The sequence below is a fragment of the Elaeis guineensis genome, chromosome 13 (assembly GCF_000442705.2).
Source record: "Elaeis guineensis isolate ETL-2024a chromosome 13, EG11, whole genome shotgun sequence".
Lineage (NCBI taxonomy): Eukaryota > Viridiplantae > Streptophyta > Magnoliopsida > Arecales > Arecaceae > Elaeis > Elaeis guineensis.
The window spans coordinates 60,788,138-60,814,788 of record NC_026005.2 but is presented as its reverse complement, the minus strand read 5'-3'; the positions used below and the strand labels follow the sequence as shown (position 1 = coordinate 60,814,788).

Sequence of the window (26,651 nt, the reverse complement as noted above, 5' to 3'; positions counted from 1 at the left end):
GCCATGAAGCACCAGGCTGGCTCAAGATTCCAGAGGAAGCCCTAAATTACAAATAACAGTGGATGTCCTTTAGAAGAACTAAGTCCACTAAACATACAGTTCAAGAATGCCACATACTCCATAATATGCCACAAGATTTGTTGAACCAGTATTGACACTCAATATGCGTTTGAAGGCAGTAAGATCAAAGTGCAAAGGAAAAGCAAACATGCATAAAAAGGCAGAGTAAGGGAGAGAGACATTTATAAACAAGGAGAACTGCACATGAAAGATGAGATGAAAAGAAAGTAACTTAACATAGCACCTCTGGGTTAATGTTTAGATCCACACTCGTATGGGCGTCGGTTTACTAATGGAGGTCAAGAGGAGGTTATGATAGAATATACAGAATATCAATATACATTTCATAAGGTGGTTTGACAACCCAAAGAAGCAATGATAGCAACAATTCGAGCAAAAGCATTACTGCAGGCATCATCATCACCATTGGTTTGTACTTTGTAGAAAATAATTTCACAGTGTTGTCATCTATAGGAGGCAGAAAGCAACATGATTTTCTAGCTATGGAGAATAGATCAAGAAGAAAGAAAAGGAAATGAAGACCACTAATATTTATTCAAAATCCACAGCTGCCAGGACATCAAAGCAAACCTAAACTTAATCCTAATTGAAATAATCTTAGCAGATTAGGATTCTTTTAGAAATTCTGCTGCTAAAAAAAAAATTCTAGTCTCATGAATAAAACTAGAAATCACAAGATTTGTGTGACCAAATAAAATGTCACATCAAAACCTAAAAAAGTCAAGTGATGAATTAAATAAGCATATATCTGCTCACTTAGACAAAATGAACATACGGACTCAAAATAAGAATATGTAAACAACCTTAAAAGTGCTTATGTCTTTTCAATAAATACATTAAGTATCTCCTTTCTTAAGAAATAACAGTATTCCCCAATTTCTGACCAATAAACACTTCAAACTGATCAGTAGTTCATTTGATCTTGTACCGTACTCATCTGATATGACTTTCTCAATCTTGGACTCGATCTTGTATTCTTTCAAGATTGCAATGGATCACCATCATAAAACACTAACATCCAAAAAGAATGAATAGAATGCACAAGCTAATTCAACAGAAGTAAAAAGAATCAAGGGGGAAAAGGCTTAGGTGGAATAAGAAACTAGCAACAAACTAAACCAACAAAAAATTTTGGTAGGATTAGGATTGTCAATGAATTTGATAAGCCAAACTCCATAAAAACTTCTGATTTCATATCTGAATTATGAAGTAATATGCTTGCCGAAGTAAGAAGCAAATAGCTATAGGTGAGGGTCAGTCCAAACCAATAATGACCCACCTCATACAAAACACATTTATATGCTCTATAATATTAAAATTATGATAAACATGAAAGTTAAATAGAGATCTAACAATGGATTACATGCTGTTGTCATAAAGGAAGAAGGGAATTGGAAGCCCATTTGGTGAGACTCTCACTTTTTACTCTCTAATTCCCCTTGCTTTCGCCTTCTTTCACAAGGATTGAGGAGCAAGGTTTGCTATCTCAACTTTGGACTTTGTATCAGAACCATCTTGTTACTGCATCAATACATTTGGTATGGGAATCGGATCAGCATACGGGCACTCGATACAACTCCTGTACTATGCACCAATTTGGTACTAGTACGGTCAGTATGCACCGAACAATCGATATGGTAGATCATGTTGAGGAGTGCTAGCTATTCAATTCCCTTCCACCACCTGACTACCTTTCTACCTCTTTTCTTACCCTTTATCTTCCTCTCCCTTCAAGCTAGTAAAAATCTTCTTAGCATAGATTTCTCACCCGACCTCTTTCCTTTGACCTGTACCCACAATAACATATTTAATGAAATCTAATAACTTCATGAACCCAATAATTCCATAAATTCTTTCACTTCAAGAAACTCATGGATCCTTTCCTCTCCACTTCCTCAACCCTTTCTTGTATTTATCTCCCAATCAAAAAGCCATAATGAAATCTCAACTATGGAGCTTGCAGTGGACTTTTGTTTTGCTAGGTTTATGGTAGGGATGGAGACAACGTGACAATTACCCCTTTCTAATTGCTGATATCTTCAAGAGGACAAACTCTGTTAAGTGAGATTAGTATTCCTTTATTCTTTTCATCATTTTCTCCTTTTAGTTTTTTCTATCCACATGTATCAAATGATTGAACTACTTTTTTTTTTGAAAAATATTAATTATTTCTTATTAATCAGTATAACATTTAAGCTGGAGAGAACCTATCAAACTATACTATCTCGGTACCCTTTCCCAACTAATTTCCATACTACAACAAATATCATTCTTTGGTTCCTCAATTTAGAAATTTTACAATTCCAACTATTATAGGTCACATGGGTTTGGGTCAAACTGAGAATCGAACCACATCGAACCAATGTTGTTGGGCTAGCTTTGTTTAGGTTTCAGATCGAACTAGGTTGGTTTGGTTAACATTTGCTTATGCTTGTATTTAACATTTGATTAATCTCGGTATCATCTATAATTCTCTTCCCCTTTTCGTTTTTTCTTCTCTATTGACTATTTGATATTATATATGTATGTGTGTGTGTGTGTGTGTGTGTGTGTGTGTGTGTATGTGTATATATATGTATGTATGTATGTATGTATCTACTTTGAAAAATTTAGTGCAAACTTTGAAATTTAAGAATGCACAGCAAGAGTTTGCACTAAATTTTTCAAAGTAGAATTTTAACTGTCTTTTTCAAGGGGCTCCGGAGGAGGTGTTATATAAAAACTCTTTGAATTTGAAGTTTGTTTTGAATTTTATTAGGATAATTTTTTGGATTTAGGAGAGTATCCCAGTTTCCTTCTTTTTCTAATTTGGTTATAGGTAAGTCTGTTGTCACCCATATCCTTCCATCCGTCCAACATTTTTGTTCTTGAAAATCTTTTGCTTCCCAAAGAACATCTAAATGGTTGATCAGTAGATATTCTTCCATATCAAATTCCTCTATAAATTTGAATGGATCATTTGTTATGGCATAATTATAATTTCCTTCTGGAAATTGGGTAATGAAGTAAATTTGAAAAGGATAATTGATTTTTGCTATTTGTCTTTCTTCAATTCCACTATAGATTATTAGGTCTATCATTCTATTATCCCTTTTGAGTTGTTGTAACACAGTGTATACTACTCTTGGAAAGATATCAGTTGGATAGGCATAATCAACAGTGGCTAATTTGATTAGACCTTTATGTATAGCTCTAATTATAATTTTGGAGGGATATACATTGATGTTTGGGATACTAAGTTTGGGTCAACATCAATCCATTATGATATATAATGGAGTTCTTTAAGTATTTCTCTAACTTCATTGGGCTGGAGGATTTTGCCAAGAATAATACCTTAAAGTTCAAGGATTAATATTTTTTGAGTTTTTTTCCAATATTCAAACCTTCTTTCTTTGATTGTTGTTTCTTGTTCATTTTGATTAATTTGATCTATAGATTGGATTCTAAGACTATTTAAGTCTTTTGAATATGGTGGATTAATGAATTGAAATACCACCTTCTATCCATAAATTTGCGTTGTGACTCCTTGGTCATCAACTACAAATGGTTTGATTAGGTTCAAAAATGATGTTCCTAGTATCATTGATTGGTTCAAATTTTTGACTAGGATAAAGGTCTTTAAGCATACTTCTTCATTGCATAATATAAGCATCTGATAATATATATTTTATTTTAGGTTTTGATCTACTTGCAGTATTTAATTTTTCTTTTATTTTTTCAAAGTATTTTGTAGGGATTAAGCCTTCTTGGATACAGTTAGAATCTGCACCGGAATCTAATAAGGCTATTGTATCAAGTTTGAATTCTTCTCCTATAACTAGGGTAATTTTGACACACCATTTTTGAATCATCATTTGTGTTATTGCTTCTATGAATTCCTGATCTTCTGCATCTTCATTGGGTTTTGTTTGTAATTCATTTGATAGCTTTATTTGGCTTTTTATTTGATTGATTTCTGCTTTTAATTGACGAATTTCTGTTTGAAGATCTTGAATTGATAGAGATTTCTTTTCCTCAAGTTCAAATCTCTTTAAAATATTATTTAGATTATAAGTTGGTTTTGTATATTTTGTAGAGTTTTCTCTGGATAAAGTTTCTTTAAGTTTTGACATGTACTCCTTTCTTTGTTCAGAATTTTCTATTTTATCAATAAATTCTAATAGTAGATGTTTTTTGTGATCACACAAATTTCTTTTCCGCTTTCTTGTTCAGATTCTATAGATTCAAGGCTCTGGGGATTTTCAGAGTCTGAACCTTCAGAGTCTTCCATTTCTGATTCAAGTAGAAGGATTTTTAATTGGGTTTTTATTGATTTTAGAAGATTTGATTCATCGATCTCTAGGTTATTAATTTTGTCTTTCAGTTTGCAACTACAGCTAAAATGTCCCATTCTACCACATTTGTAGCAGATAGGTGGTTTTGATTGGGATGCCTTGGTCTTTAGCCCAATCGGCCTTAACTGGTTTGGATCTAAGAAAAAATTTATTTCTTTTATTTTTCATAGGTTTGGGCCATTCTCTTGGAGTCTAGGCCTTCTTCCTATAACAATTTTTGCAAATTTTCTTTGATTTTTTGAATTTTTTTATATTTTTGGCTTTAGAGCATGTGGAGGCCGAATTGCTCACAAAAAGTTCCTAGTTCTATTTTCGAACTTAACTGTTCTCTTTTTAGTTGTTGTCTGAGTCTAAGATCATTGCAAAGCAACAATCCTTCTTCATTTATAATATTGATAAGATTTTCATATGTTAATTTATCATAGGAAATCCTACCATTATTTTGATCCTAAGTTTAGTCCTAATTTTCTTAGAGAATACCGAAGGAAGTCCTGCAATAAACTTTTTCTTCCAAAAAGGTTGATTGCAGTCTTCTCTGGTCATTACTCTGTTTAGAAAAATATCTTTATATCATCTAAAGTCTTGTAATTTTTTACATCTTAAATTTGATAGGATTTCTATGGTTCTATCTCTTAGTTTTGAAGGATCACCTAAGAAATATTTGGCTATTGCAAAGATAAGAATCGAAACAGTATCTTGAAGATCTGATTCATCCTCATCTTTGAGGATTGTCTCATCTGCAGTTCTCCGAACTGCAGTGAGAAGTTGTTCACGATCAATATCATCTAAGTAGTGATCCCACCAATCTTTTAGTTGGTCAGTAAAACCAGCCACTAAAGCTTGGACAATAGCATAATCGGGGTATTTTTGGTTTTATAAGCATTTGAAACCATTGTCATTTCTTGGAGTACGTTTGAAATATTGTATTTGGTTAATCCATCTATATTCCATTCATAAATGGTATTGGCCGAGTATTGGTAAGATTGGCCTTGGGTAGTAGGTCTTTTTGGGTTGTCCACCCCAATTTCTAATTTTGTTTATTTCTATTTACTTTGGTCTTCACTGGTTTCAGTGTTTGAGGATTCAGGGATTTGTTGAATTAAGGTAGCCACAGATCTTGGTATGGTAGATTGCTCATAAGTACCTTCTACTCTCTGAAGGCTTTCTACTTCTTGTAATCTTTTATTTATTTCTTCTAACAAATTGGTACTCAATTCTTTTGATCATCTTTTGGATATTTCAAAAGGTTTAAAAACTGATAAGGAAACTTTGTCTTGAACTTCAATTTTTTTTTTTTTTAATCATTTCCTCTACTCTGATTAATTAATCTCCTATGGTTTTAAGATTTTGATTTGTAAAATTATTTTGTTCTATGATATTTTTTAAATCTTTCCCATTTGCAGCTTCCAAGGGTTCAGTTTTCATTTTGAAAGGTGAAGCCACTAATTGGGTTCCTTTGACTAGGATCCTGGTTTCTTGTAAAGGTGGATGAATTTTTGCTATAACTCTTCCTTTCCCATCTTGCCAAGAAACTATGATTTTTGTATCCAAGGCTCCTAATGTTTTACATCCTTTGATCTCCTTGCCAGGAGTAATCATCATGTTTATATCTTTTTTGGGATTTTTTATTGATTCCTACCAGTTGAAGAAAGGTGTTTGGGTTTGAGTCATTTCTAAGAAAGTGCAGTATTCTGTTTGTAATTTATTTTTTTGTTCTTTGGAGTAAGTTTTAAAAAATTTACTCTTTTTATTAGAGTTCTCTTTTGAATAAAAGTCTTTCTTCAAGGTTGGTTTGTCTATTTTGAACTCAGAACTGATCACATATAGTTTCAAATCTTTCCTATCAGTTATTTGAAAATAAGTTGGAAAAACTGGTGGAGATTGAGGTTCCTCGTACCTAGATTGAGAATTTTTTTATTCAAATTCAACAGTACTTAGTTTGGATGGTGAGAGATTTGAACAGCTATGTCTGGAAGGGTTTATTTGGACTTGGGCCAGTTCTAGTCTATAACTTGAAGTTCTTTGAAGTCCTCCCTAAAATCTGATGGAAACATCACCTTCAGAGTTTGTTATTATGGTATCTGTTGCGGCCAATCCCCTCGTCGCCTGGTCGTCGGGAACGAGCGCCTGCAAAAGAAGTCCACACTGACCGGAGGTGACTCCAGCGGGGATCCTCCGATGGTTAAGTCAGAGAGGAGACTAGGCAACAGTAGAAAAGAATCAGGGAGCTCAGTGAGAGAAAGAGAGAGAAAGTCCAAGGGTTTCGAAGAAACCTCCTCCAGCACTGTTGCCTTCCCCGTTTTATAGTAGAGCGCGGCATGGCGCCGTCACTGATGGCGTAGACAATGGGAGGAGTTATCAAATCGTCGGAGGCTGTCAGAGTCGCCGCGGACTGTCTAGTCACCGTGGGCTTGTCACATCGCTGGGGTTAATCTATGTCCTTCGCAAGACAATATCCCAGGGCGGCTATGCCGCATGCCTTTGTCAGGACGGCGGCCCTCAGTAGTCGTACGGCGTTTGAGGAAGCCGACCGACCATACGTCGGCATTTGATTGTGGGGTATCGGGTGAAGACCCAGGGACCCTCCGATGGTTGGTCTGGCGTATTGCAAGAGTCGGAGAAGATACTGTCGTTCGGCCAGTCGGGGACGGAAAGGGTCTGCCCGACCGACATACGTTCGGCCGGACAGTGTCGGCAATCGTCGTTCGGTGCGGTCGGTAGAGTCGGACACCGGCCAGACGGGCCCGACGGTGAGTCGGCGTGAGAGGGACCGGTCGGTATATCCCAACAGTTGCCCCCCCCACTCCTGAGTCGGATGGCGTGCTGGCCAACGTCCTCGCGTGGGGCGGCGGCGTTGGACGAAAGGAGTGGATATCCATCGCATTATGCTCCGACTCTAGCGACCGTATCAACGTTCGGTCGGCGCCAGACATCTTATGAATGTCAGGCGACTCGTCGGTGTCAGACGTTCCGTCGGTGTCAGGCGTCCTATCGGGAATAGAAACTGTCGTTTCCACCATCTCTTCGGGAATGCGAACCGCCACGTGACGGGGGGCCATTGGGCCGAATCATTTCAGGCGGAGAAGGCAACGTGGCCTGATCTGGGGCCAGTGCGTCGAATCGTCGGATCGAGGGAAGGCCCAGATGCTGCCACGTGTCACGATCTAGGAGATCCTCGTTGGGCGTACTCTCATCCCGGCCGTCAGGGAGCACTATATATACAGGGTCACCTGCATCCGAAATTTTACTTTTCAAACCTACTGCCGAGATCCTAGTTGAGCAGTCCCCCTTTGTCTCAGGTAGTTGTCCCTGCTACTCTTCTTAGAAAATTTTCCAGGGTCCTTCGTCCTCATCTTCTTGTTTTCTTTCTGCTTCCTTGGAATTTTCTATCTCTTTCTCCTTCTTCATTCTTCGTCCTCGGTTCTGGCGTCATGGCTAGAACCTCACCACGAGAGAGTCGGTCGGGGAACCCGACTGACGATTCTCGATCGACCTCGGAGGTGGAGGTCTCTTCACTTTCAGGGCCGAACGTTGATCGGCTCCGAAAGCAGTACTGCATCCCAGAGCAGTTTCGGCTGTTCGCCCCTGGAGCCGATGGTCGGGTTAACAACCCGCCTGCGGGCCAGGTGGCTTTCTACGTTGAGGACCTCCGGGCCGGTCTTCGCTTTCCGGTTCCGAAGTTTGTCCGGAACGTGCTGGACGACTACGGACTGTGTCCGGTGCAGCTTGCGCCGAACTCGGTCCGGCTGGTAGTCAGTTTTGCTTTGCTGTGTCGGCTTTTGCCGACCAATCATCGTATTTCGCTCTTTCGAGCTTTTTTTGTTCTCCGACCCCACCCTAAAGCCCGAGGGTGGTGGTATTTCAACCCTCGGAAGGGTCTCTCCTTTATCACTGGTCTTCCATCGTCGATTCATGGATGGAAGAACCAGTTTTTCTTCGTCTCTTCTCCCATTCCCTGGGGGTTCCCTTCCCGCTGGGCGGACCCCCGAACCCAACCAAATGAGAACAGTCGGGTGGAGGCCAGGGACCGAGAAGACTTCCACCGTCTGAAGGACATCTCGGTGCCGAAGCAGAAGGAGCTTGTCACCGAGCAAGCCTTGTACAACGCCGGTCTGAGCTCGATTCCTCGCCTAGGTCTGTTTTCCTTCTCTTTTCTTCTTTTTCCTTTTCTCTATCTTTTGGTGCTGATTCACTGTTGAAATTGCAGACATGCCGCCGAGGGTGAGGTTGACAGAAGCCGACGTTCGGCGACACGCGGCTCGGAAGAGGCCGGCGCCTGGAGCCGAACCATCACGGCCTCCCAAGAGGCCTCAAGTGGCACCACCGAGTGAGCCGGCGGTAGCGGGAGCTGAGTCGGACCGGGAGCCGATCATCGCACTATCGGTGCCGACAGTGCCTGTTGAAGCCCCGTCCGAGGAACGATCGGTCGAGGGAGCAGCCCCATTCGAGGGACAGACGGTCGAGGAATCGGTCGAGGATGTGCCGGCCGCTCAGCCGGTGGAAGAGGTTCGGGCAGAGGCGCGCGAGCCCGAACAACCTGCGTCGGTGGCTGCCGCGCCTTCGAGAGGGACGCAGTCGGGCTCGAGCATGCCCTCCCTTTCTGACGTCAGGGCCTGGGTGTCTGCACGAGGGAAGGCCTCGATGGCACCTGGCGACGACAGGAGGTCGGCCGGCGGTGGAGCGTCGACCGACTCTCCGCTTCCCGAAGGAGCGTCGGCCCTGGCCAACCACGACTTGGCCAGGAGGCTATGCCAGGCGGTTATATTCCCGACCAATATTGAGGTCATGAAGAATCAGCGGGTATCTGACATGCTGTCCTCTTTCTACCCAACTATGATCCGGGTAAGTCTCTTTCCTTTTCGTTTTCGTTGTCGTTTTCCATAAGTTCGGTCTACTGACGGTCGGCTTTGTTTTTTGCAGCTGATTTATAACATATCCGAGCTGGAGGCCGGATATCAGAGATTCGGCGATCTTCGTGTGGCCTGGAAAGATAAGGCCATGGCTGCTGAGGCCGACAAGATGATATTGGTCGACCAGCTGAAGCAGTCGGTCGACCAGGAGGCCCGACTTGAGGGGGAGATCTCCCGCCTCACCGAGGAGGTCTCCCGACTTAATGGCACTCTGGCCGCTTCGGGGATTGAGCTGCAGTCGGCTCGCGAGGACGCCAAGCGGAAGTCCCGCACTGTTCGCGGCTGCATCGCGAGCGGGACAACTTCGCCAAGGAACTCAAGGCCGAACGTGAGCAACTCCGAATGAGCTTAGGGAGTCTTGCCAAGGCCGAAGAGAACCTGTCCACCGCTCAAGCCGATGCGGACATAGCAAGAGCGGAGGCGGAGTCGGCGAAAGAAGCCATGGGTCGGGCCGTGGAGGACTTCCGTGACTCCGAGGAATATCGGGAAGAACTTCTGGAGAGCGGCTTCCTCTCGTACCGAGTGGGGTACGAGGACGCTCGGGAAGCCGTCCGGAGCCTGTATCCAGAGCTCGATCTCGGTAGCATCGTCCCGCCAGAGTCGGAGGTCCAAGCCGCAGGAGAGATGGCCGACCCGTCGTCGGGAGATCGCACAGCCGTGGTGGAGGTCGATGCAGACCAGGCTGCCGAAGGCCAGGCGGCGCCGACCCCTGAAGCTACCCCGACCCGAGTGGATACGCCGATCGCCCCCGGTCTTCTCCCGGTGGAAGAAGCCGACTCCGATGATTAGTCAGAGTTTTGTTTTTTATTTTTGTTTGATGTACTTGTAGTCGGGCTTCAGCCCATTTTTGTAATCTCAATATTCAAGTATGAATGAAATCGAAAACATACTTTTCTAACTCTCTCTTACTTGGATTGCTTGGTGTGTTTGGAATGTATGTTTCGCCGAGACACCTTTGAACGTATAAGTTGTAGGCCCGACGCACTACGTAAGATCCTAGATAGCTAGCTGGGACAGTCGGCAGCGCGCGCATCATTTAAAGGTGGAGCGAAATCCGATTTTCGATCGGCTTCCCGACCGTCGTATAACCCGACAGTCGAGAGTTTAAGTCGAGCGCCCGTTGCCCAAGCCTAAGTTGGGCATGTTCGTCGAGTCAGGCGTAGCTCTTTGAGCCGACCGTGTTGTAGGGTCCGATAGTTGAACAATGTCCGACGCGTTTAGTAGATGACCAACTGGTCATCTATTGCCTGATTCTCTGTCGGGCGTATGCGTCGAGACGTGCGGTAAACGATGGTAAGCCGAATACCCTTCGACCGATCGTGACCTGGTCGGTGGGTTGTGAACGCGACATGGGTCGCGTTGGCCTTTTGCCTTTCTTGGCCGGAGCCAAGTCGGCAAGTTAGCCAGTCGCCTTGCTCGGGTGCTGGCTGGGGAAGGGGCGCGGCTTAGACTCAGGGGGGTCCCGTCGCCGTCGCCAGCCTTCTGCCAAAGTAGATGTGTCGGTCGTCGTAAAAGTCCAACGCACCGTCGGCGATGGGCCGCAGATTTCTAGTAGAACGCTGGGCCCAAGTCATGGCGTCGAGGTTCGCGCTACTAGCGAGCGCTGACGTACCGTTGGAGAGCCGAGATTGTAGACTCTGAAGTTTTGAAGCTAAGTTTGTATTCCGAACAAAAGCACACAGAATTTACTGGTGGTACAACCTTAGATTCTCGACATTTCAAGTTCGGGGAATGGCGCTTCCTTCTAGAGTCTCCAGTCGGTAAGCTCCCGACCCATAGACGTCTGCTATCTTGTAGGGTTCTTCCCAGTTCGGAGCCAGCTTTCCTTGGTCTAGAGGCCTCGAAACCTCTGCCTTTCTCAAGACTAGGTCCCCAGGCCGAAAAAGCTTCGGCTTAACCCTAGCGTTGTAGTATCGGGCTACTCTCTGTCGGTAGGAAGCCATGCGGAGTAAAGCCTCGCATCGGAGCTCGAGTAGAAGGTCCAAGTCGGCCCTCCGACATTCGGAGTTATCCGGTTCGCAGTACTGCTCGACTCTAGTCGATGGTAGCCCGATCTCGAGCGGAATCATCGTCTCCATCCCATAGGCCAAGCTGAAAGGAGATTCTCCGGTCGGGACACGGGGTGTCGTTCGGTACGCCCATAGGACGAAATTCAATTCTTCGACCCAGAGGTCTTTGGCTTCATTCAGTCGGGTCTTTAGTCCATGCAGAATAGTCCGGTTGGTCACCTCGACTTCACCGTTGGACTGTGGGTGCCCGACCGAGGTCAGTCAGTGCGTGATATGAAATCTCGCGCAGAACTTTCGGAAGTCTCGGTTGTCAAATTGTCGTCCATTGTCGATAATAATGGTGTGCGGTGGTCCGAACCTGAAGATGATAGACTTCTGGATATCTTCCGCTCGGTGATCTGCGCCAGAGGTTCGGCTTCTACCCACTTAGTGAAGTAGTCGATTGCAACGACTATGAACTTTCTTTGGCTAGATGCCGGAGGGAAAGGACCGAGTATGTCGATTCCCCACTGGGCGAAGGGCCACGGGGCGACAATAGGAGTGATTTGACTGGCTGGTCGGTGTTGTATGTTGGCGTACCTGTGGCATGGCTCACACCTCCGAACCAGCTCAGCCGCATTCTTTCTCATAGTGGGCCAGTAGTAACCCTGCCGTAGGACTTTGTAGGCCAAGGATTTGCCCCCCAAGTGGTTTCCGCAGATCCCTTCATGTACTTCTCTGAGCGCGTAGTCTGCGTCAGTCGGTCCCAAACACCTGAGCAGGGGAAGGGAGAACAATCTTTTGTAGAGTCGGCCATCCATTATTACATATTGGGAGGCCACCCATCGGAGTCGTTTGGCTTCTGTGGGATCTTCAGGGTTGGTTCCGTCGGTCAGATATTGAACGATCGGATCCATCCAGCTTGGTTCGGCCGCTAGTTGCAGCACCTCTTCGGCCCTGTCGATGCTCGACTGGTCGAGGCTCTCCACAAACATCCGACCCAAGGCGTCGTAGGCTGATGTCGCAAGCCTGGAGAGTGCATCGGCCCGAGCGTTCTCCATCCTGAGAATGTGGGAGATCTCGAAATACTTGAGGTGTGTCACAAGATTTCTCACCTTCTGGAGATATTTTGCCATGGTCGGGTCTCGCGCCTTAAAGTTACCTTTAACTTGCCCCACGATCAGCTGGGAGTCGGAAAAGACTCTGAGGCTGTCGATCCCAAGCTCCTTCACTACTCTCAAGCCAGCGAGGAGCGCTTCGTACTCGGCTTGATTATTGGAGGCTTTAAAGTCGAACCGGAGGGCGTACTCGGTAACCACCCCCTCCGAGTTGGTGAGCAGGAACCCGGCCCCGCTCCCTCGAGCGTTGGAAGCTCCATCGATGTGCAACACCCAGGTAGACCCGAGGTCAGGTTCGGGGATTGCAACTTCTTCAGGGCTCCCGCCTTCCGATTCCTGGTCGATCGTCGGGCATTCCGCAATAAAGTCGGCCAAGACCTGAGCCTTCAAGGCTGGTCGTGGTCGGTACTGAATGTCGAACTCACTCAGCTTCATCGTCCATTTCGCCAGTCGTCCTGATGTGTCGGGGCGGTGCAAGATCGCCCTCAGGGGCTGGTCGATGAGGACCACGATAGCATGCGCTTGAAAATACGGACGGAGTCGTTGTGCAGACACGATCAAGGCGAATATCATTTTCTCCGTCCTTGAGTATCGGGCCTCAGCTTCGTGGAGCACTTTGCTGGTGTAATATATGGGTTGGTGAACTCGGCTCTCGTTCTCCCGGACGAGTACCGAGCTAACTACCTCTGGGAAGGTTGCCAAATAGAGGTACAATGTTTCTCCGACTACCGGCTTTACAAGCAACGGTGGGGAGGTCAGGTACCTCTTCAGATCCTCGAAGGCCTACCGGCACTCGTCCGGCCAAGAGAAGTCCTTCGCTTGTCTCAAGGTCTTGAAGAACGGGAGGCATCTCTCTGCCGACCGAGAGATGAATCGACTGAGTGCGATGATCCTTCCGTTAAGCTGCTGGACCTCCTTCTTGGTGCCCGGATGCCGCATGTCGATGATTGCCTTTATCTTCACAAGATTAGCCTCAATTCCTCATTGAGAAACGAAGAACCCGAGAAACTTTTCCGAAGTCACCCTGAAGGCGCAACTTAGTCGGATTTAACCTCATCCGATGTCGTCGAAGAGTGCGAAAAATTTCTTCGAGGTCTTGGACATAATCTGAGGTATGCGCACTCTTTACCAGCATGTCGTCCACGTACACCTCCATGTTGCGCCCGATTTAGTCTTTCAAGACCTTATTGACAAGTCGCTGGTAGGTGGCCCCGACATTTTTCAGTCCGAAGGGCATTACCCTATAGCAGTAAAGGCCCTTGGCGGTCACAAAGGCTGTGTGTCCCTCATCTTCGAGCGCCATCCGGATCTGATTATATCCGGCGAAGGCGTCCATGAAGCTGAGCAGTCGATGTCCGGACGTCGCATCTACCAACTGGTCGATTTTCGAAAGTGGAAAGCTGTCCTTTGGGCAGGCACGGTTTAGGTCGGTATAGTCAATGTAGATCCTCCATCTCCTGTTGGTTTTTTTCACCATGACAACATTGGCGAGCCAATCGGGATACATGGTTTCTCTGATGAAGCCTGCCTCGAGCAGCTTGTCTACTTCCTCGTTGATGGCCTTCTATCTTTCAGGAGTGAAAGACCGTTTCTTCTACCTCACCGGTCTCATTCCAGGATTGATGTTGAGTCGGTGAGTCATCATCTTTGGGGGGATGCCGGACATATCCGTTGCCGACCAAGCGAATACGTCGATATTGGCCTTCAGCAGCTCCACTAGCTACCGCTGTTCAGGGTCGGATAATTGGGATCCGACCCAGACCACTCGATCGGGACCTTCTGCTATCGGGACGGAAACCAGCTGGCCGGTTCGCCCCGTTCCTCCTCTTCCCGCTAGTCCATCTTGTCGGCTGTCAGGGAGTCCTTTGCTTCGTTACTTCGGACAGAGATCTGGAAGCATCGTCGGGCGAGTTGTTGATCCCCGCACATCTCCCCGACTCTATTTTTGATCGAGAACCGAACCAGCAGGTGGTAGGTCGAGACTACAGCTTTGAGGGCGTTTAGCCCAGGTCTTTCAAGTATGGCATTGTAGGCCGAAGGTACTTGGACGACTGCAAAGGTTAGGTGAACGGTGCTTTGTCGGGGTTCGGTTCCAGCTATCACGGGAAGAGTAACTTCTCCTTCCACCGTGACGGCTTCTCCGACGAAACCCACCAGGGGCGTGGAGACTCTTTCGAGCCGATCAGCCGACAGTTGCATTCGGGAGAAGGTCGAGTAAAACAAAATATTGATCGAACTTCCATTATCAACAAAGATCCTTCTTACATCATAATTTGCTATTGTCGCTGAGACAACAACAGCATCGTCATGGGGAGTTTGGATTCCCCGAGCATCTTCATCTGTAAAAGTAATTACATTGTCTTGGCGTAGCTTCTTCGTCGACTCCCCTTCAGCAGTCGTCCCGCGGTCCAGTCGTTTGGAGATCATGTTAATGACCCCAGCCGTGGGCTGATTGTTCGTCGCCTCCTCAGTCGGCTGGGGTCGTCGGTCGGAGACGGGTCGAGTCGGCGGATTCCTTCGAAATTTTTTGAGATACCCTCGACGTATGAGGGTCTCGATTTCATCCTTGAGTTGGATGCACTGCTCGGTGTTATGGCCGTGGCCCCGATGAAATCGGCAATACTTTCGCCGGTCGAGGCCCTTTGCCTTCAAAGGCGGAGGCCGTCGCAGATATTCTTTCCCTTCGATCTCCATCAAAATCTGCGCACGAGTAGAGAGGGGTATAGGAGTCATACCTGGGATGCATCGGCCTCGGACTCCGCCATCGAGGTGATCTCGGGCTCCGTCGTTCGGGTGAGACATGTCTGTTGGTCGGGGGCCTGCTAGGCTCGGCGGGGGCCCGACCTTTCCTTCGCTTCTCCTTCGGGCCCTTGGCTTCGGTCAGGCGTCGGTCGGAAGCTCCTTCGTCTGCGCGCATGTATTTGTACGCGTGCTCCAGCAGTTCGACGTATGTCCAGGGGAGGGTCTTATCCAAAGAGTATGTAAATCGGGACCCCCTCTTCATGGCTGAGATAGCCATGTCCTCGTTGAGGTTCCGAACCTCAAGCGTGGCCGCGTTGAATCGCGTCACGAAGTATCGGAACGTCTCATTTTCTCCCTGCTTGAGGGAAAAAAGACTGTCGGAGGTTCGTGGAGGCTTCCGGCTGGTGCTGAAATGGACCACGAAAGCATGTTCGAGCTGCTCGAAGGAGTGGATGCTTTCCGATCGGAGGCCGGAGTATCAGGCCCGAGCGGCCTTGCGAAGTGTGGCGGGGAAGCCGATGTAGAGAAGGGCATCGGTCGCCCCTTGGATCGTCATGAGAGCCTTGTAGCTCTCCAGATGGTCAACTGGGTCGGTGGAGCCATCGTAGGGCTCCATATGAGGCATCTTGAACCGACTAGGGATCGGCTCGTCGAGGATGAGTCGAGAGAGAGGTTGGGCGGTCTGAAAGTCGACGTCGTTCGAGGACTTCTGTCCATCCACCTGCAGCTGGGCAAGCCGACGATCGATTTCTTCGAACCTGCGTTCGTAGTCGTCGGCCCGTCGGTGCTGAGAGACTCCGGGGGTGGAGTCTCCCGACAAATCTGAGAGGGAGGCGGACGGTGTCCGCGGCCACTTCTCCTTCCTTGCTCGTTCCAGCTGGGAAGGTGTCGTCGGGATCGGTGGGCATCGTGCTGTGTCCGCCTTTCCCCCTCTCGGTGGGAGTGCCGTGACGGCTGCTCTTGAGGAGGGGATGGAGACCGGCGCAGGCATCGACGGCTGCTCCTGGAGGGCATCGGGTGTGCCGCCGGTTGCTCCGCTGGCAAGTGTGGCAACCGAGTTGGTTGTTGTTGAAGGCTCTTGACCGCATCCGTCAGCACGGTCATCTGCCGCACGATCACCGCGATCTGCACCTCCGTGGTCACCACAGGATGCGGAGAGCTAGGTTCCGCAATGAAGGGTGGAGGAGAGGCCTCTTCCCAGCGGGAAGAGTGCCTCGCCGATCCGGTGGCCCTCGATCGCTGAGCCCTGGTTCTTGTCATTTTGAAATGGTGTTTTGAGTTCTGTGGAGGTCGTGATCCCTGCTCTCCCCTACCTGGCGTGCCAAATCTGTTGCTGCCAATACCCTCGTCGTCTGGTCGCCGGGAACGAGCGCCTGCAAAAGAAGTCCGCACTGACCGGAGGTGACTCCGGCGGGGACCCTCCGACGGTCGTCAGAGAGGAGACTAGGCAACAGTAGAAAAGAATCAGGGAGCTCAGCGAGAGAAAGAGAGAGTAAGTCCAAGGGTTTCGAAGGAACCTCCTCCAGCACTGTTGCCTTCTCCGTTTTATAGTAGAGCGCGGCATGGCGCCGTCATTGATGGCACAGACAATGGGAGGAGTTGTCAAATCGTCGGAGGCTGTCAAAGTCACCGCGGACTGTCAAGTCGCCGTGGGCTTGTCACATCGCTTGAGTTAATCTATGTCCTTGGCAGGACAATGTCCCAGGATGGCTATGCCGCATGCCTTTGTCAAGACGGCGGCCCTCAGTAGTCGTACGGTGTTTGAGGAAGCCGATCAACCATATGTCGGCATTTGATTGTGGGGTGTCGGGTGAAGACCCAGGGACCCTCCGATGGTTGGTCTGGCGTGTTGCAAGAGTCGGAGAAGATATTGTCGTTCGACCAGTCGGGGACGAAAAGGGTCTGCCCGACCGATATACGTTCGGCCGGACAGTATCGGCAGTCGTCGTTCGGTGCGGTCGGTAGAGTCGGGCGCCGGCCAGACGGGCCCAACGGTGAGTCGGCGTGAGAGGGACCGGTCGGTATATCCCAACAGTATCTAATTTGCTTTGTTCTTTTCTGATAGCTGATACTGCTTTCTTTAGTAACCAGTCTTCAAGTAATTTGATTTGATCCCAATCAAGAGTTATCGAGACAAATACATTTCCTTTGCTAGGATCAACTTGAAAATAATCCGTTGATCCTAAGGTTCTTTTATTGACAATACCTATATGTTTTAGGGTGTTTTAGATTTTGTAATATACCTCGATCAAGACCGCAGCTGGGCATGATCCTGATAACATATTGAAACCATCTAGTTTGACTTCTAGTTCCAGACTTCTAAGGATGTTCTTATCCTTAGTTTTGATCGTAAGGTCCGCATTACAGTTGACGTAGATTGGTCCATCAAATAGACAGGATTCAACCATGTCGAATAGAGTATTTTGAAAATTAATAAACCTGCCGTCCTTCAGGCATAGAAAGATGGCATTATTGATCCCCTTTCTAATTAGAGGCTTTACTGCGACTTGTACCAAACCTATATGGATGAATTCAAATTTCGATTTTTGAGCAGTTTTGATTATTTCCTATGTTATGATTGAGATTAACTCATGTTCTTTTTCTATTGGAAAGGTTTTTTTCCATTATTTTTATCCTATTATCCAGTAAAAATCAGTTTATAGTTTTATAAACAGAACTTCTAAGGATCTTTGGAATTATCCATTGATCTAACTATTTATCAGAAAGCTCTATTAGAGCCTTGTCTGAGCTTGTACCTTTACCATGAGATGAAGAACTCGTAAAAGAGGATCTTGATAAGAAACTCATCTTGGGTTAGAGACTTATGTTAGTTGCCTTGGGGACTGTCGACTACCTCCAGAACGACCTTCCACACAGCCTATAAATGGCAAAGTGACCTCATCTTACAGCAACCCTATTGCACCACTCCAACCAAAGACTAATTTCTTTCTCTCAATACTCCTATACTCCTCTCTCCCCGGCTCTGATACCAAAGGTTGGACCAGGTCTGAGAAAAATTAACAGAGCTATGAACAAGATCTTGCTAACCAAAGGTTAGGCCCGCCAGGATACTGTTATAGATCGATTGTAAAAGAAATTGAATTGAAAACTTGTATCAAATAACTTGTAACTAAAATTGCATGAACAACTTGAACTAGCAAAATAAAATTTTTATATATATAAAAGATGGCTTATAGGGTTTTGAGCTCGGATACAGAGTAGCTTGATTCTTTTCCTTCGAGGAGGTTGAAGAGCTTTTGGATATTGCTTATAGGTTTGAAGATAGAGGGTTTCAAGAAGGAAATTGCTACAAGGGTTGTAAGGATAGATGAAGAGAATTGAAGAAGAAGAGAAGAGGGTGAATCACTATCTCAGGTTTGTATTGTTGCCTTCTCCAAGGCCTGCCCCCTGAATCTTGGGATCTTCTTATAGAGGGTTCCAGACTTAAGATTGGATGAAATCTGAATAGGTGGTTCTGCAGAATACCTTGGGCCTATGGTTTTGCAGACCTGTTTTAACTATTTTGATTTTTACTTCTTTTTCAGAAAAAATAGCTAAGTTTGTCTACTTGCTTGATATCTTTATTGTCCTGCTCTATCTGTATGTAGATAAAGCTTGATGGTGGTGAATAGTTTGAATCTATCCAGACATGTTGATGTTGAGATGTTGGCGTATTTACATTTGAGCCTGAACTTGATTTTGAAGAAAAATTTGAGCTTGAAGAGCTTGAGCTGGATGCTGGTACTTGATTTGATCGGTGTGATGGTGTCGACTTTCTGCATCCAATTGGCCTGCATCTGTAGACAACCTTGAATCTAGATAGAATTGAAGGTATTGGAGATGAAGCTGCTGAAGTTTGATCTGGCAGCCTCCTTAGTATAACTTGGACTCTGGCAGATGCATATTCTTGAAGAGAGTTTTGACTGATTGGTGATTGTTGGCTGGCTTGAATTTCTGCATCTTGCGGCTCCGATGGGGCTATTGGTATCAGGGCATTGCAGAATGATGAAGAGATATAGACTATTTGCTCCACATGTTGGGTTGGTTGAGGGCCTAACATTCTGATGTTGAGAGTAATATAGATTGGTCTCGAATAATGGTGACGATGTCTTGGATGGTGATGGTGGAGGTATTGATGATACCGATAATGCTTCCGATGGTAGTGTCGGGGAGGCATCTATTCTTGAATTGAGGAAGATAGTAGACAATTGCTTGGCTTTCAAGAGATCTTGGTGATTGCCTTTTATAGATGAGTTGCTTGTGCCAGAAGCTATTAATGGCTCGGTGTCGGTGGAATCCGACTAATTGATTGATAGAAAATCTCTAACTTTGGTAGTTGGTCAGAAATCTTGCAAGCTATCTTTTACTGATTGATTATTTGAGAATCTTTAGCTTTTATAATAGGTTGGAAATCCTGCAGATTGCTAAGCTTTTGCTCTGACTTTTGGTTGATTGATAGGGAGTCTTTTCCTTTAGTTACTTCGGCAAACGATGAAATTACTGGTCAAAGAATCTTGTCTCCTGTTTTTGCAGAGTGAAATGACTTGGTGTTACTGGTCAGAGATATTTGCTTATTAAATCTCTTCTGCCGTGTTGATTTGTGGTGAGGTGGAAGAGCTGGACGAAGCTTCAGCTTCTTCTTCCTCAATTTGAGCAAGGGATTCAAGAAAAAAAAATTTTGTATTCCAACTTGGACTTAACTCCTACCAATCTAGAGCTAGTAGAAGATTTTTGCTGGAAAAATCTGGCAGTTGGAAGATCAATTGGAGGAGGATTTTAAGATTGTTTAGAGATCCATTCAAAGACTTTGAGTTTAGTGGCTTTCTCAGGATTAAATTTTTGCCATCATTTTACCTTGAATTTTCTCTCTAGAATAGTAGGAAGTGGAGGATTTTGAACGAAAGTGTACTCCCAACAACTAATCCATGACAAGACATTGGGAGAAAAAATTGAGAAGTCATGGGAATTTTTGTTCCCTGAGATCCAATTGAATATTTTTGCAATAGGTTTCAAAGACTTCTTGAACAGTTGATGGTAAAATTTTGGTGGTTGGACCAAATTATTCCCACCAATTGGAGAACCAATAAGGGAGTTTGAATAATACTCCTACTTTGAAATAGAAAAACCACGAATGTTTGAAATCACTATTTTTGAAAGAAATGCAAGATGCCATGCATTTTGATAATCTCAATAATTGAAAGATTATGGATTAAAATTTTAGGATAACCTTTTAAAACTGTTGGGACTATCATTCCAATCCGTTGGAGTTAAAACCTTGAGAATTTGCATTAATGAGTGCATAATTTCTGAAGGATTTGTTTTGCTTGTATGATGCTTAATGGTCACAAAGTCTGTGTCCACTAAGATGAATTCATAAAACTTTTGGATTTTTGAAGAATCTTTTGGTTGAAAATGCCACCCAGATGGAAAGACTTTTTCAGTAATAGCTCTGGGATTTTTTTCAAAATACTCATCCTTTATAGTGAGGATTAATTATTGTTAAGCTTATCAACATATTTTGAAAAAGAGGATCTTTTAGTAAAACTTTGAATTGGTGTGGGATCGGAAATTCCTACAACCTCTTTTTATTTCAAAGAAATTTGTTGTAGACCTTTTTGTGAAACCTCTACAACAGCCTTTTGAAAAATCTCAATACCCAGTAAGGCTGGGTTAGCCTTTGCTAAATTGGCCAGTTGTTCTGTAGATGGGGTGTTGGTTGAGCTCTCCAAAGATGTTTTGCCTTTCTGTTCTTCTTCTTCTTTCATGACAATTTCATACCAAGTGAGAGGTTTGAAGGATGGGATGTGTCTAAGAGGGACAAATTCCCAATTTGGAGAGGATGATGATTAAGCATAATCTTCTTGGTTTGTTTGGCAACAGTGGTGCATTTTTGTTTTTCAGTTGAGGATTTTGAGACTAAAGTTTTCTTGGGGGCCATCTTTGGTAGAATTCCCCTATAGGAATTCTCGAAAAAATCAAGCAAGATTTTTTATATTCTTTTTGCAAAGTAGCAATCAACTCTTAGTAAAAACTTTGAAATTTAAGAATGCACAGCAAGAGTTTGCACTAAATTTTTCAAAGTAGAATTTTAATTATCTTTTTCAAGGGGCTCCAGAGGTGTTATATAAAAACTCTTTGAATTTGAAGTTTGTTTTGAATTTTATTAGGATAATTTTTTGGATTTAGGAGAGTATCCCAGTTTCCTTCTTTTCCTAATTTGGTTATAGGTAGGTCTGTTGTCACCCATATCCTTCCATTCATCCTACATTTTTGTTCTTGAAAATTTTTTGCTTCCCAAAGAACATCTAAATGGTTGATAAGTAGATATTCTTCCATATCAAATTCCTCTATAAATTTGAATGGATCATTTGTTATGGTGTAATTATAATTTCTTTCTGGGAATTGGGTAATGAAATAAATTTGAAAAGGATAATTGATTTTTGCTATTTGTCTTTCTCCAATTCCACTATAGATTATTAGGTCTATCATTCTATTATCCCTTTTGAGTTGTTGTAACACAGTGGATACTACTTTTGGAAAGATATCAGTTGGATAGGCATAATCAATAGTGGCTAATTTGATTAGACCTTTATGTAGGCTCTAATTATAATTTCAGAGGTACATTCAATTGAATGTTTTTCTATTGCAAAAATATTCAATTGGATCCTAGGGAACAAAAATTTTCATTACTTTTCAATTTCTTCTCCCAATTTGCCTTATCATAGATTAGTTGTTGGGAGTACACTTTCATTCAAAATCCTCCATTTTCTACCATTCTAGAAAGAAAATTCATGGTAAAATGGTGGCAAAAATTTAATCTTGAGAAAGCCACCAAACTCAAAGTATTTGAATGGATCTCCAAATAATCTCAAAATCATCCTTCAATTGATCTTCCAACTATCAAATTTCTCCAGCAAAAATCTTCTACTAGCTCTAGACTAGCAGGAGCTAAATCCAAGTTGGAATACAAAAAACTTCTTCTGGAATCCCTTGCTCAAATTGAGGAAGAAGAAGCTCCAGCTCTTCCACCTCAGCACCAATCAACACGGAAGAAGAGATTTAATAAGTAAAAATATCTGACCAGCAACACCAAGTCATTTCACTCTGCAAAAGCAGGAGACAAAATTCTCTGACCAGTAATCCCATCGTTTACCAAAATAACTGAAGGAAAAAAACTCACTATCAATCAACCAAAAGCCAGAGCAAAAGCTTAGCAATCTGCAGGATTTTCTACCTATTGCAAAAGTTGAAGATTCTCAAACAACCAGTCCTTCAATCAATCAGCAAAAGATAGCCTGCAAGATTTCTGACCAACTACCAAAGCTAGAGATTCTCTATCAATCAATCAGTCAGATTCCTCCGACAACTAGCCGTTCATAGCTTCCGACACAAGCCACTCCATCTATAAAAGGCAATCGCCAAGATCTCTTGAAAGCCAAGCAATTCTCCACTTTCTTAATTCAAGAATAGATGCCTCTGTCACCACCATCGGAGGTATTATCGACATTATCAATACCTCCACCATTACCATCCAAGACATCGTCGCCATCATTCGAGATCAATCTACATTACTCTCCACATCAAAATCATAGACCCTCAACCAACCAACATATGGAGCAAATAGTCTACATCTCTTCATCATCCAGCAATACCCTAATACCAATAGCCCCATCGGAGCCGTAAGATGCAGAAATTCAAGCCAGCCAATAATCATCAATCAGTCAAAACTCTCCTCAAGAATATGCATCTATCGAAGTCCAAGTTACACCAAGGAGGCTGTCAGACCAAATTTCAGCAGTTTCATCTCCAATACCTTCAATTCCACCTGAATTTGAGGTTATCTACGGACACAGGCTAATTGGATGCAGAAAGTCAACACCACCACACCAATCAAATCAAGTACCAGCATCCAGCTCAAGCTCTTCAAGCTTAAATTACTCTTCAAAATCAAATTCAGGCTTAAATACAAATACACCAACATCTCAATATCAACATGTCTGGACAGATTCAAACTATTCACCACCGTCAAGCTTCATCTACAGACAAATAAAGCAGGATAACAAAGATATTAAGCAAGTAGACAAACTTAGCTACTTTTTCTTAAAAAGAAGAAAAAATCAAAATAGTTAAAACAGATCTGCAAAACCATGGGCAAGCCCAAGGTATTCTGCAAAACCAGCAAAACCACATATTCGGATTTCATCCAATCTTAGGTTTGGAGTCCTTTATAAGAAGATCCCAAGATTCAGCTGGGGGCAGGCCTTAGAGAAGGCAATAACACAAACCAGAGATAGAGTGATTCATCCTCTTTTCTTCTTCTTCAATCCTCTTCATCTATCCTTACAACCCTTGTAGCAATTTCCTTCCTCTTTTCTTCTTCTTCAATCCTCTTCATCTATCCTTACAACCTTTGTAGCAATTTCCTTCTCCTACATACATACATACATACATACATACATACATACATACATAAGGAGAGAAAGGAAGAAAGGAGGAGGTTTTGCCGATGAGAGGGAGGAAAGAGTTTCATTTCAAACGAGATGGTCTACTCTTTCTCTTCTTTCCAGTCCCATCCCCATTAAAGCAGCATCATAGCCTTAAGCAGAGAAGAGACGCGAAGAAAAAAACGACGATGTGGTCCCATTTAATTCTTTTGGCTTTTTTTTTTTTTAAACAATGCCAGATCAGCTAACGGGTGAGAGAAATCCTCTGTTTCCTTTTAGGGGAGTCTTGGAGATGTGCTCCAATCCAAAGGCCGAACAGCCGACCGGATATAGATTGGGATCCAATCAACTGGAGCCCAATCTATCTCTCTCTCTCTCTATATATATATATATGTGTGTGTGTATGTGTGTGCGCGCATGCGCGCGCATGTTGTTTTGCACTCGTCCATCAAGATTTCATGCCATGGTAAGACTTTGCATGAACACATACAGACAGACAATTAAGAAGTTCAGATCCATAGCTGTAAAATGCAACCAGATCCAAGAACTCATAGTCAAATCTTTTCTGAAGCCACTTTGTTTTAACTAGACATAAAAGAGAATAAAACAAATATAAGTTATAATAACCAAAAGAAAACCATAGATAATCACATAAATTAAATATAAACAAATATCCTACAACACATATATGCACAAATCGAGAAGAAGATTAAAAATTGACGATTTATACAAAAAAGTACGTTCTTTACGAAACTGGCATAAAATTAGCGACTCACCGGAGTTCGGTGTGATCCAAGCACACCTCTTCTTCTGCACAACCAGCTTCGAAACAGGAAACATCAACAACACAGCAGCAGCATCAATGCCCTCAGGAACGACCTTCACTGACCTCACTCCAGTATTCTTCTTCCTGCTCTGCAAGCCCCCACCTTTCACCAAAGTCCGGCGGCCACAAGAAGAATCCGAAGAGCACGAGCCATCTTCGGAAACATCACTAGATTCCAAAACCCGAGCAATCGACCTCCGCACAATCTTCGCAACCTCCTTCTTCCTTCCGGACGGCGGCGAGCTCGAAACATTCGCCCTGCTGCCAACCGGCTGGAGCTCAGAACTGAGCTTCGTCGCAGACTTCACTTCCATTGCTCCAGAATCAGAAGCAGAGCCAATTTGATCTCTTTTTGCGAAACCCTAGGACGCTAGGGTTTCAAAGAAGAACAGAGACAAAACAGAGGACAAGGAGAGCAGAGAAGAGGGGGGGGGAGGATTGGAAAAGGAGAACGGGCTTCCGAGGTTTAAACAGGAGCAACCGACGTCTTTTCAGCGACCGGTTATACCCGGTGGTAATGCTGACTTGTCGGTTCCCCTCGCGTCCCTAATTTTAAACGATGTGAAATTTGGACACGACTCCGAAAATACCACCGAACTTTGCTTCAATACCAAAGAAAGCATGGAATGCTTTCGTTGCGACGCTCTCAGTTATCGAGCGGATAAGGTCACTGGAGTAATTGCGAAGCGTACTAGGGGTAAAAATGTCATTTTAAGGTGGTAGGCTAGGCGTCGCAATCGCTTGCTGGTGAACGGTTAGGAGAGTAGCTTGGCTCCGAAGGTCCATACCGTTGCGAAGCAGCATCCAAATAATGATTACATGCGAGTCTGGTACATATGAGTGAATTTGTATAGGCTCCGCCGGCTGACGAATCTGCACCATCCAATGAATGGACTTCTGATGGTTCTACCGGTGATGCCTGTGCCATGAATGGTTGATCTATCAGATGGTCGTGAGTGGCAGACGACAGGAGTGTTGAAAGGAGATATGGATGACACAAGGTAGTGCTTATAGTGGACTCACACGGCTAATTGGTGAGAGTGCAACGGTTACATTCTGAAACGGCTAGCGGATGGGACCACCAGAGCTTACGGTTTGTAACGACTAACGAGTGCCGACTGGAGCTTTTCTTTTTGTTTTCTAAAAGAAAAGAGTCGTTTAAGAGATTTTTGCTGTGGTGCGCGGAAAGATAAAGGGAAAGAAATAGGGTAAAGAATTATCTTGTTTTATTGGAGTTTGCAAAGAAGCTAGATTGAAAAGTAGCGTTCCCTTGAAATTTTTTTTCAAAATATGAATTAGATAAGAGTTTTTTATTAAAAATATAATTAATATTTTATATAATTTTTTAAAAAATAAATTTTCCAACAAATATAAAAAATTTTAAAATGTGTCATTTTTTTCATGATCAATTAAATATGCTAGAACTTTTTTGTATTATATTTTTAAGAATCGTCTTCTTAGAAAAAATATTTCAACAAGAAAAAAAAATTATAAAAAAAAAAAGCTCTACAAACAAAATTTCAACCATGTAGAGAGATAAAAAAAATACCTAGTCCGGCGTGACCAACCTCACCCATCCCAGATTTAGTTTAAAATAGGATGGGGTTGGGTTAAATCAGGGAGAGATAAAGATAGGGTTGAGTCAGGATTTACCCTCAGCATGACTCATCATGTATTGATTTGGATCGGTAATAAAACCATATGAGCTACATGATCTGCAATATTTAGGTTTTTTATTATTTTTTTAAAATTTTATTATAAATATATCTCCAAACCCAAGTTATTTTCAAAATGACAGCAATTCGGTTGACTGGGTGGCCACGTGGAGAAACTGCATGTTCTACATGTGGTTTCTCATTGAAACCGTACACTGAACATGCGGTTTCAAAAATCCACATAGCCTGCTCCTTAGAAAAAATATTAAATTTTAAAAATAAAACTGCATCTTGAATATGTGGTTTCATTTTTGAACCTGCATGTCCTACATGCGATTTCAGATTGAATCATCCAGTGCAAATTTCAAATTGAAACCACTTATGGAACATGCGGTTTCAATTTTGTACCCACCTCATAAAAAAAAATTAAATCAAATTGAAACTGCATCTTAAACATACGGTTTCAGTGTTTAAAATTGAAACTGCATTTTGAACATGCAGTTTCAGTGTTTAAAAAAATTTTCGACCCATCTAGCCCGTTAAATTTCAAATT

The 26,651-nt window shown here is 43.8% G+C and overlaps 1 protein-coding gene across 1 annotated transcript in view; it reads right to left on the bottom strand.

Annotated features, from left to right (window-relative positions):
- Window positions 1-24,887, bottom strand: part of LOC105060960 (uncharacterized) — a 32,148-nt gene extending 7,261 nt beyond the window's left edge. The window contains exon 1 of the mRNA XM_010944856.4: window positions 24,394-24,887. Within this exon, the coding sequence (XP_010943158.1) occupies window positions 24,394-24,757 (364 nt within the window). The 5' untranslated portion in view covers window positions 24,758-24,887. The remainder of the gene's footprint in view (window positions 1-24,393) is intronic.
- Between the last annotated feature and the right edge of the window lie 1,764 nt (window positions 24,888-26,651).